This window comes from Panulirus ornatus, chromosome 6 (assembly GCF_036320965.1).
Source record: "Panulirus ornatus isolate Po-2019 chromosome 6, ASM3632096v1, whole genome shotgun sequence".
In the NCBI taxonomy this organism is placed as follows: Eukaryota; Metazoa; Arthropoda; class Malacostraca; order Decapoda; family Palinuridae; genus Panulirus; species Panulirus ornatus.
In genome coordinates this window covers 55458291-55470768 of record NC_092229.1, presented here as the reverse complement: position 1 = coordinate 55470768, position 12478 = coordinate 55458291, and the positions used below count along the sequence as shown (strand labels likewise).

At 39.0% G+C, this 12478-nt stretch overlaps 1 protein-coding gene across 1 annotated transcript in view; it reads left to right on the top strand.

Moving 5' to 3' along the window:
• The window catches only part of LOC139749254 (copper-transporting ATPase 1-like), a 364429-nt gene that overhangs the window by 177724 nt on the left and 174227 nt on the right, over positions 1-12478 (top strand). The window contains exons 12-13 of the mRNA XM_071662991.1: positions 3012-3245; positions 7282-7422. Coding sequence (XP_071519092.1) covers positions 3012-3245; positions 7282-7422 — 375 coding nt within the window. The remainder of the gene's footprint in view (positions 1-3011; positions 3246-7281; positions 7423-12478) is intronic.

Genomic DNA, 12478 nt, shown 5'->3' with positions numbered 1-12478 from the left:
CACTCATTCTCTCCATGTGACCAAACCATTTCAATACATCCTCTTCTGCTCTGTCAACCACTACTCTTTTTATTGCCACACATCTCTCCTACCCTTTCATTACTTACTCGATCAAACCACCTCATATCACATATTGTCCTCAAACACCTCATTTCCAACACATCCACCCTCCTCCACACAACCCTATCCATAACCCATGCCTCACAACCATATAACAGTGTTGGAACCACTATTCCTTCAAACATACCCATTTTTGCTCTCTGAGATAAGAGTCTCGCCTTCCATACATTCTTCAATGCTCCTAGAACCTTCGCCCCCTCCCCCACCTTGTGACTCACTTCCACTTCCGTGGTTCCATCTGCTGCTAAATCCACTCCCAGATATCTAAAACACTTCACTTCCTTCAGTTTTTCTCCATTCAAACTTACCTCCCAATTAACTTGTCCCTCAACCCTACTGAACCTAATAACCTTCCTCTTATTCACATTTACTCTCAGTTTTCTTCTTTCACACACTTTACCAAACTCAGTCACCAACTTCTGCAGTTTCTCACCCAAATCAGCCACCAGCGCTGTATCACCAGTGAACAACTGACTCACTTTCCAAGCCCTCTCATCCACAACACTCTGCATACTTGCCACTCTCCAAAACTCTTGCATTTACCTCCCTAACAACCCCATCCATAAACAAATTAAACAATCATGGAGACATCAAGCTCCCCTGCCGCAGACCGACATTCACTGAGAATCAATCACTTTCCTCTCTTCCTACACGTACACATGCCTTACATCCTTTTTACTGCTTCTAGCAACTTACCTCCCATGCCATATACTCTTAATACCTTCCACAAAGCATCTCTGTCAACTCTGTCATATGCCATCTCCAGATCCATGAATGCTACATACAAATCTATCTGTTTTTCTAAGTATTTCTCACATACATTCTTCAAAGCAAACACCTGATCCACATATCCTCTACCATTTCTGAAACCACACTGCTTTTCCCCAATCTGATGCTCTGTACATGCCTTTACCCTCTCAATCAGTACCCTCCCATATAATTTCCCAGGAATATTCAACAACCTTATACCTCTGTAATTTGAACACTCACCTTTAACCTCTTTGCCTTTGTGCATTGGCACTGTGCATGCATTCTGCCAATCCTCAGGCACTTCACCATGAACCATACATGCATTGAATATCCTTACCAACCAGTCAACAATACAGTCACCCCCCTTTTTTAATATATTCCACCATCCAAACCCACTGCCTTGTTGGCTTTCATTTTCTGCAAAGCTTTCACTGCCTCTTCTTTGTTTAGGGTGTTTTAGTTGAGGTGGTGTGCAAAGTGAGAGGGTCAGCGATTCTCGCTGACCCTCTCACTTTGCACACCACCTCAACCAAAACACCCTATATCTGTCACTCTATCATCAAACACATTTAACAAGCCTTCAAAATACTCACTCCATCTCCTTCTCACTTCACCACTATTTGTTATTACTTCCCCGTTAGCCCCCTTCACCGATGTTCTCATTTGTTCTCTTATGTACTTTATTTACCTCCTACCTTCTCTCTAAAATTTAATGATGCTCTCTCACCCCTACTCTCATTTGCCCTCTTTTTTTGCCTCTTGCACCTTTCTCTTGACTTCTTGCCTCTTTCTTTTATACTGGGAAATAGTACAAATGAGATGTTCACTTCTACTATGTAATCAAAATTCCTAGGTGCTACTTCTTGCTAATGTTTCTATCCATTGCTGTAGTCTAATGTTCCTTCCAACAACTTCTATTATGCCTTCCATTTTGCCTTAAGGTAGGATAGCACATAGCACTCACTGCAGAAAAATCTAGTTAGGAAGCATGAGTTGTGTAAGTTGAGTGTTTTCAAGTATTGTGTGTGACAAGGAGAGGTTGTATGTTTGTGGACAGAATGCCAGCAGTCCATATGTGAGTGAGGCAGAAAGAAAAGACAGCTACGTGGGTTAAAGGAGTGCCGCATGACAACCAGTGAAGTGCTAGCTCATTATAGAACAGTCACTGACCCTCCCAATACCCAGGCAGGTAGTACTGGTGATATACCTCTCTGGTCAGCAGCTGCATACTATCTACTACCTAGTGTGCTAGTATGTGTGAAGATAAGATCTATCAATGATCATATATCAGTCCCTTACTTACCAATAACCCCTGATAGGTCAGTATAGGAAATAGTCCTTCTTACACTCAAAACTTGTCTATCTCTTTATAAAGGAAATTCCCATTATTAGTATTTGACCATGTCTAAGAAATTGATGTTTCTTTTCTTCATGAACCATTCCAATTTTTCTCAATATTTTCTCCATATATTTGTTCTGGATTGTTGCAGTTCTTTGAAGGGTTATGTGTTATTTACACCACTATGCAGATCTTCCCTCCAGTTACTCTTCCCATTATGTATTGTCTAGATGGGCCATCTTCCACTTTTTCTTGAAACTTAACACTGTCTTTTACTAAGAAGGCTTATCATCTCCCTCTTTTGCCTTCTCTTACCCTCCTTGCTATCATGTTGTACCCCTATTGGCAGAACAGGTGAGGTCTTATCGCTTTGTCAGTTCCTTAACATTAGGTGCATTTTCCTCAGTATGATCCTTGAATTCAAACCTTTTACCACTAAATATCAATCCATCAACATTTGAATACAGCACTTTCAGTTCAACATTATCATCATGTAACACTCCTCCCATCTCTGCAGTGTTAGTGGGGCTGCTCCATCTTCTTGCCATTTGCTTTTCTCCCTCTCTTCTTATAATTTATCACATATGTGTATATGGGTTTAATTTTTAACTATTTTTAGTGATATTATATTGAAATTTTTACTTTTTTTTGCATTATTACTCACGGTTTTTCCTCTATCATTTTTCTCCAGTTCTAACAGGTCTATCTGTAAAAGCCCACCCACTTTACGATTTTATTGAAAAGTTCTACAGAATATTTCAAAGAGAAGTACCCACAATTCTAACAGCATTTTTTTTTTCAGTTTATTGGAGGCAGACACTTCTATGTACAAGCATTTAAGGCTTTGAGACACAAGACAGCCAACATGGATGTTCTGATTATGCTGGCAACAACTATCTCATACATTTATTCACTGGGTGTGGTAATTGCAGCAATGGTTCTTCAGCAAACAGCTAGCCCAATGACGTTCTTCGATACTCCTCCAATGTTACTGGTGTTTGTTTCTCTTGGACGCTGGCTTGAACACATTGCCAAGGTCAGGCGACTAGATTCATAACACTGTTTATTTTCCGAGAATAAATGTATTTTAGCATAGTAGAAGTTAAGGACCAGTGTCATTTTGTGCCATTTTTCAGTTCTACATATTTGCATTCTCCCAGTAGGGAAGGCATTAGCTTAATTAGGCCCTTAGGATGAGTGATTACTTCCGCACATACCATAAGGGAACAAAAATGTCGTCCTTGTATGCCTCTTTGTCAAACATGGTTGTTATGAATTATGAACATAGGGCATTACCCTTAAACTGTGGCACTGGATTTTTTGATATATGAATGCCAGTTATACATTTTCATACTCTGTCATGAAATGATGGCAGAGTGTTAGAAAATGACTTCATACATTTCTTTCTTCAACTGGTATGTTTTTATGTCATGTTTATAGAGTAAAGAATAATTCTATGTGATTTTTGTCACATTTAAGAAAGAAAAAAGAAAAAGTGGAGGAAGTGAAGTGTCTAGATACCTAGGAGGGGACATGGCAGCAAATTGAACCATTGAAAGATTGTTATTTGGGAGGGCAAAAATGGGTATGTTTGAAGGTATAGTGGTCGCATCATTATTATGTAGATGCGAGGCTTAGGCTACAGATAAGACTGTGAGTGCGTTGGATATGAAATGTTTAAGGACAACACAGGTACATCACCAAATTTCCGGCAACTGATGGTTCAGCACCTCCTTTAGTCTGGACAAAATTACGTGAGGGAACTTGAAATTACCACAGCAACCAGACTAGTTTACTGGGTGGCCACAGAAGGCGTTGTGTGAAGGGCGCACATATTTACATTCTTTACAATGCACTTGTTGGTGGTGATACTGCAACTCTGTGAGATTCTTAGCTTATTTTACTTATATTCAACTGTAGCTATGGCTTCTAAGACATATGAGAGTGTCATTCGTGGTGTCTAACATAAACAGCAGTCCATATCGATCCAAGATAAAGTAGAACTGTTGAAAAAATGGACTGTGATGTTTCGGTGCGTAAGCTGTATGACATCTTCAGTATTGGGTCGTCAACTGTTTATGGTATAAAGAAGCAAAGGGAGAAGATATTGAAATTCTCTGCAGACAGCGATTCCAAGAAGCAAATGACAATTAGAAAAATTATGAAAGATGGTAAGAGTACTGAGCACGATCGAGTGATGATGGAATTGTTTCAACAGCATCGGAGTGATGGAGTGGACTTATCAGGTAGTGTGATAATGGACCAGGCTAAGTTGTTCCATAAAGAACCTAAATTACATGAGCGTGACTATAGTGAAGGGTGGCTTCAAAGATTCAAGAAGCGTCATGGAATTTCCATGAATAAAGTGTGTGGAGAAATGCAGTATGCAAATCACAAAGGAGCCGCTAAGTATGTAGACGAATTTGCAAAACTCTTAACTGACGAGCACCTCAGTCCTGAGCAAGTGTATAATGCAGACGAAACTGCATTATTCTGGCAACGCAAACCTAGGAAAACACCAACAACAGAAGACGAAGGAGACCCCACAGGATTCAAACAATCTAAGGACAGGCTTACCATCATAGGGTGCTCATACATTTAATATTTGTTTGATTCAAATTTCTAGCAGTCCATGATATACTTTAGACTAATGGGAGATATAATTAATTAGTGGGTTAGAGGTGTGTTGATGAATTGTTATTACGTGACCATGGTTGGTCCGGCAAAATGATTAATCCGGCAAGGCTTTGGAACCAAGAGTGCCGGAAAATTGATGGTGTACCTGTATGTGATATGAGGTGGTTTGATCAGATAACTATTGAATGGGGAAGGGATAGGTGTTTTGATAAAAAGAGTGTGGTTGAGAGAACTGAAGGTGTGCTAAAATGGTTTGGACATGAATAGAGAATGAATGAGGAAAGGTTGACAAAGAAGATATATGTGTCAGAGATGGAGGGAACAAAGAGAGTCGGAGACCAAATTGGAAATGGAAGGATGGAGTGAAAAAGATTTTGAGCGGTCATGGCCCAAACATGCAAGAGGGTGAAAGGCATGCACAGAATAGAGTGACTTGGAACGATGTAGTGTACATGGGTCAGCATGCTGTCAATGAACTGAACCAGGGCATAGAAAATATGTGCTGTCAATGGAATGAATCAGGGCATGGAAAGTGTGTGCTGTCAGTGGACTGAACCAGGGCATGTGAAGCATCCATTGAACCATGGAAAGGTCTGTGGGGCCTGGATGTGGAAAGGGAGCTGTGGTTTCGGTGCATTACACATGACAGGAGGGACTGAGTGTGAATGAATGAGGCCTTTTTTGTCTTTTCCTGGCACTACCTCGCTCGGGGAGGATGCTATTTCATATGTGGTGGGGTGGCGATGAGAATGGATGAAGGCAGCAAGTATGAATATGTACATATGTGTATGTGTATGTATATGTTGAAATGTATATGTGCATGTATGGATATTTATGTATATGTATGTTTATGTGGATAGTTGGGCATTTTTGTTCATTTTTTTCCATGCACTACCTCACCGATGCAGGAAACAGTGATTAAGTGTGATAATGAATAATAATGAATTTATATATGTGTGTGTGTGTGTATATGAGTGGATGCATATTTCTTCATCTGTTTCCTGGTGCTTCCTCACTGGTGTGGGAAACAGTGATCAAGTATAATAATGATAATGATAATAATATTTTATAGAGATTGTTATCATACTTTTCTCCAGCTTGAAAGGGTCTGATCTCAGATTTTTTTGGTTTTTGTTTTGTTCTTGTATGAGAGAAGCTTTTTTTTCTGTAGGATATCAGTATATCCTCAGAATCATATTTTGTCTTGTATTCATGCCCATTTATTCTTTCTGCACTCATAGCTTATCATTTTTATTTTTCTATACTCCTCTTGTACATGTTCACCCATTGTTTTCCCTTTTCATGATATTTTTTCATTTTATGCTATTCTCCTTTTGGGTTGGTTAATAACAATGATTCAGTATTTTATCTTCTAGAATATTTTCATGTTTACCTCTGTGTTATTTTCTTTGAAGATCTCACCCCAGTTTTTATTTAAGGTTCATTCATTGATCACTTTCCAATCTAATTTTTCTTGGTGAAAATTCATGTTACTCAACCTTTACTCATCTTCACTTGCTGTAGCACATACACATTTTCTTATTTCCACATTGTATGATGCACTTATTTCTCCAAAGTTCTGATCCACTAAACTCACATTATTCACTTGTATATCTGAGAATACAGCCATGTCCTTTGTAAAGATAAAGTCTGTCATATGTCTCCTTGTTTTTCTGTGGTGTACTTATTCAAAGTTGAATGACACACAAGGATTGATTTGTCTTTGTTATTGTTCTCTTTTATCTGCTGAGAAAAGTATTCTTTGATTGAATTTCAATTATCAGAATTGAAAAGTGTACTTGGAAAAGCATATGTCATATGTGGATAATGGGAAAGAATTAAGAGACTGAGTGAAATGGAAGGTAATCTAGAATATGACAATAGAATATGAGAAGACAAATGCTCTCTGTCACTAAATACTCAGCATTTGATGGTAACTTTTGTGTGAAGTTAGAAGAATAGTGGTAGGAAAACTTACCAAAATAAGAATGAGTTAAGTTTTGCCCCTTGCTGTATTTTTCCTTCAACATTGAAGATTTCAAATAACAGGTTGAATATAATGACCTTATCAGAGTTTAAGTGCCAATCAGTATATGTGGGCTAAGTTGACTTTTATGTTTAGAGACAAGAAATGTTACTTGACTGGCCTTGGTAATGCTTGATTTTGTGTTTGAATCATTTTTTTGTCAGATTTAACTGGCATTCATGCAATATTGTTAAAAGTTATTCATTGTATTTGAAATGTATTAGTATCTAGTATTCAGTTTTTCTTTTATGATAGAGGATTTCTATATAGAACCATCCTCAGACAATTCAAAACTAAATATGTAACAGAGTAATATGTTTACAGACCTATTGCTTTTAATCAGGATCCATAAGTTTTCTTTTTCCATTTTGCTCTTTGTCATTTGACTTTTTCTCTATACTGTTCACAGGGTAAGACCTCGGAAGCACTAGCAAAATTGATGTCTCTTCAAGCAACAGAAGCAACACTGGTTATGTTTAGTGAGAGTAGCGAGACTATATCTGAGAAGATCATTGATGTGCAGCTGATCCAGAGGGGTGATGTACTAAAGGTAATACATTTGAGTATCACAGATCTGAAGTGCTTTGGAGTAAGAGGTATTCAGAAAGTCATTACGTATGTTTGAGGAACCCCTTTGATAAACTTTATCAGTTGTTTTTAGTATTTTACAAATTTCATTTTGTTATTATTTTTGAAAATACATTTGCTGTTCTTTCTCTAACTCTCACAATGTTGGTATGTCCACAGATAATTTTTCAGTGTTTCATCTTTACATTTACCATGTGCACTGAATAAATTCATCTGCTGAGTGGCAACCATATATCAAATACTGTATGGACAGTCTAAACTGCCACTGAACCCCCATTCAGTGCCAGTCATGCAAGCAATTGCTAGATTGCCCTATTTTTCTATGTTCAATATAAGGATTCCTGGACAACAAATACTTGTAATAATGAAAGAGAATGATAAAAAAAGATCATTATCTCAGTTTAGTAAACTTAGTACTGTGCAGTACACACACTCATCTGCCCACACACACTGTAGCCCCAACACCAGTGAGATGAAATGGGCAGGAGGTATTGGAATTCGTTGAAATATCATGGTATATCTTATGAGCTAAAAAGATGTGCAGATACATAAGTTAGACCACTTGAATTACTGTTCAAGATATCACAGGAGAGAGGCATAGTGCCAAGGGAATTATACAGAAAGGAAACCGGAAGCAGGCATTGAACTACAGGCTGGCCTAACTAATGAGTGTTGCTTGTAAGGTTCTGGAAAAGATTAATAGAAACAAGTGGATATTTTTCTGCAGAGGAGAAATTCCCTAAGTATGCGACAGCATGGTTTTAGGGAAAGGAGGTCATGTATAACCAACCTCCTAGAGTTTTATGAGAGATTGAACTCAATCTTGGATGAAAGGGAAGGCTGGATGGTCTGTCTTTATCCCAACTGCCATAAGGCATTTGACACTGTACTACATAGGGGGCTGATTAAGAAGCTGAATCACAAAGTAGGAATAAGGGCAAAACTCATACAATGGATAGAAAAGTATCTCAGTAGGAGGAACAAGCTGGAATAAGTGGGAAACAAAAACTGGATAGAAGATTATTTTAGTGTCAGGCATAAAGAATGCGTATTGGAGGAGCCTTTTCCAAATGGGTTGAGGTGACCAGCAGAGTGCCACAGGGTTGGTTTCTGGGAACATTACTCCTCTTGATATATATTAATGATTTGCCTGAAGGTATGGAATCCTATCTGAATATGTCTGTATATGCTGCAAAGGTCATGAGGGAAGTAAAAAGTAAAGAGGATTGCATCAGCTTACAAGGCGACATAGAGATTTCAAAGCTGGTCAGAAACGTGGGAGATAAAATTCAACTCTAGAGCAAATTTGAAGTGATGAGGATAGAACAGAGTGAAAGAAGGCTTTAATATGATTACTACCTAACAGGATTCTGTGTGTGAGAAGGACTTGAGAGTGGACATCATCCCTAACTTGTTGCTAGAAACCCATATTAGGAGAATACTTAAGGGATGAATGATTAAGGGTGATGGCTCGCAATGTTAATGGGATTACTAGTGAAGGTAAAAGGAGGGAGCTTGTACAGAATTTTAAAAGTTATAGTTCTGGTATGCTGGAGATTGGGGAAACCCATATTCTTGGGCAGGGTGTATGGAATGAAAATGGAGATAATGAATGCAAATTGTTAGAGGGTGTGGAAGGAGGATTGGTATAGACTGGAATGAATGAAAATAATCAGGGAAGGGAGAAACAAAGATACAAGGATGTGTGATTGTGCTATCACCAAGGAAAGTTTTATAAAGCATAGATGGAATGGATCAAGAGTAGTGTGGGTGAAAGGAAAGACTGAATTAGGAGGTTTGCATGGTATGTGTATATGCACCTTTGAATATAAGATGTAATGTAAGGATGAATTGAAATATTTCCGAGAAATTTTAATGACTTTATAGATGGGTTTGGAAGGAGAGGAAGGTGGTTGTAATAGGTGATATGAATGCAAAAGGGGATGAGATGAAGTTAGCAAGATAGTTGGAAAATGGTGAGTGCCTGAAGTAAATAAGAATGGAGGTTATCTTCTGGATATCTTTGCTGAGAGGGATTTATTCATCGCAAACACGTTTTTTTAGCGCAGGATGGTTCACAGATATACATGAATAAGAAATGATTGAAGAGAACAACAAGAGAATGTAATTGATCATGTTGAGAAAGGTTGTGCTGGATGCTAGAGTTGGAGATCTGATATCTTGCAGTTCTTGTGGAGGTGAGGATCTGGGTGAAGTGATGTTATGGCATAAGGAAGAATGGAGAGGTCAAAGTGATGGCAAGCAGGAAGATGAATTAGAAAGAATGCAAGGAGGAGTATGAAATAAGGGTTACAGAGAGTTTAAAGTACAGTAAGTGTAGGGATTCAGTCATGTGTGAATGAGGTAATTAAGTTGTTTACAGAAAGATGGTTAAACATTGTAGATTTAGTAGTAAATACAAGGTTGTGAGAGATAAGAATGAAAGTGAAAATGCATGGTGGATGGATAAGATTAGAAATGCTGAGGAAAAGAAGGAAAAGGCATGTGGTAGATTGCTTGAAAGGAATGTACCAGTGGAAGTTCAGCAAAGTGGGAGGGAAGAATATATGATGTGTGTGGGAATGTTAAGAGGCTGATAGAGAAAAGCAAATATAGAGTAGATGAAGATTGTGGAAGAAAATTCAGTGAAAAATTTAAGGAAAATATGAAATTGCTCTGGAAGGAGATGAAAAAAGGAAAGAGATGGACTTAAAAGTGGAAACGTAAATGTGAGAAGTAAGGAAGGGGACTTGCTGAATCAAAAGGTGGAAGTGATAGGAAGATGGAAAGACTATTTTGAAGAACTGATGAATATATGGGAGAAGCTAAGGCAGCAGTCGTTATATGCATGGGTATAGGGGATGGAAGGAAAAGAATACAAGCACAGGAGCCCATAGTAAGAAGGGAGTTAAAAAGGGTAGTAATTAGGTTGAAGGGATGAAAGGCATCTGGTGTAGATGGGATTACAGCTGAAATCTTTAAGTATGGAGGAGAAAGTGTGATAGATTAGATTCATATGATATGTAATTTAGCATAGAAGCAAAAGGTTTTGCCAAAGTATTGGGTGAAAGCCATTATTGTTCCTTTATTCAAAGAAAAAGGTGCTAAAGATGTTTTTTTTTTTTTTTTTTTTTTTTTTTTTTTTATACTTTGTCGCTGTCTCCCGCGTTTGCGAGGTAGCGCAAGGAAACAGACGAAAGAAATGGCCCAACCCCCCCCCCCCCCCCCCATACACATGTACATATACACGTCCACACACGCAAATATACATACCTACACAGCTTTCCATGGTTTACCCCAGACGCTTCACATGCCTTGCTTCAATCCACTGACAGCACGTCAACCCCTGTATACCACATGACTCCAATTCACTCTATTTCTTGCCCTCCTTTCACCCTCCTGCATGTTCAGGCCCCGATCACACAAAATCTTTTTCACTCCATCTTTCCACCTCCAATTTGGTCTCCCTCTTCTCCTCGTTCCCTCCACCTCCGACACATATATCCTCTTGGTCAATCTAAAGATGTATGAGGTAATAATATAGGAGTAAGTCTTATGTATTTTTTTATTATACTTAATTGCTGTCTCCCGCATCAGTGAGGTGGCGCAAGGAAACAGACGAGGAATGGTCCAACCCAGCCACATACACATGAATATATACATAAATGCCCATATACACACACATATACATACATAACATTTCAGCATATACACATATACATACACAGACATAAACATATATACACATGTACACATTCATGCTTGCTGCCTTCATCCATTCCTGTCGCCACCCCGCCACTAATAAAATAGCATCCCCCCCTCCCTCCAGCGAGGTAGCGCCAGGAAAAGACAAAAAAGGCCACATTTGTTCGCACTCACTCTTTAGCTGTCATGTGTGATGCACCGAAACCACTGCTCCCTTTCCAAATCTAGGCCCCACAGACCTTTCCATGGTTTACCCCAGACACTGCACATACCACATCATTCCAATTCCTTGTATGCCTCTCACCCTCCTGTTTGTTCAGGCCTCGATTGCTCAAAATCTTTTTTACTCCATCCTTTCACCTCCAATTTGGTTTCCCGCTTATCCTTCTTCTCTCTGCACTTCTGACACATATATCCGCTTTGTCAATCTTTCCTCACTCATTCTCTCCATGTGTCCAAACCATTTCAACACACCCTCTTCTGCTCTCTCAACCACACTTTATTTATTACCACACATCTGGAGAAGGCATATGATAGAGTTGATAGAGATGCTCTTTGGAAGGTATTAAGAATATATGGTGTGGGAGGCAAGTTGTTAGAAGCAGTGAAAAGTTTTTATCGAGGATGTAAGGCATGTGTACGTGTAGGAAGAGAGGAAAGTGATTGGTTCTCAGTGAATGTAGGTTTGCAGCAGGGATGTGTGATGTCTCCATGGTTGTTTAATTTGTTTATGGATGGGGTTGTTAGGGAGGTGAATGCAAGGGTTTTGGAAACAGAGGCAAGTATGCAATCTGTTGTGGATGAGAGAGCTTGGGAAGTGAGTCAGTTGTTGTTCGCTGATGATACAATGCTGGTGGCTGATTCATGTGAGAAACTGCAGAAGCTGGTGACTGAGTTTGGTAGAGTGTGTAAAAGAAGAAAGTTGGGAGTAAATGTGAATAAGAGCAAGGTTATTAGGTACAGTAGGGTTGAGGGTCAAGTCAGTTGGGAGGTAAGTTTGAATGGAGAAACACTGGAGGAAGTAAAGTGTTTTAGATATCTAGGAGTAGATTTGGCAGCGGATGGAACCATGGAAGTGGAAGTGAATCATAGGGTGGGGGAGGGGGCAAAAGTTCTGGGAGCATTGAAGAATGTGTGGAAGTCGAGAACATTATCTTGGAAAGCAAAAATGGGTATGTTTGAAGGAATGGTGGTTCCTACAATGTTGTATGGTTGCGAGGCGTGGGCTATGGATAGAGTTATGTGCAGGAGGGTGGATGTGCTGGAAATGAGATGTTTGAGGACAATATGTGATGTGAGGTGGTTTGATCAAG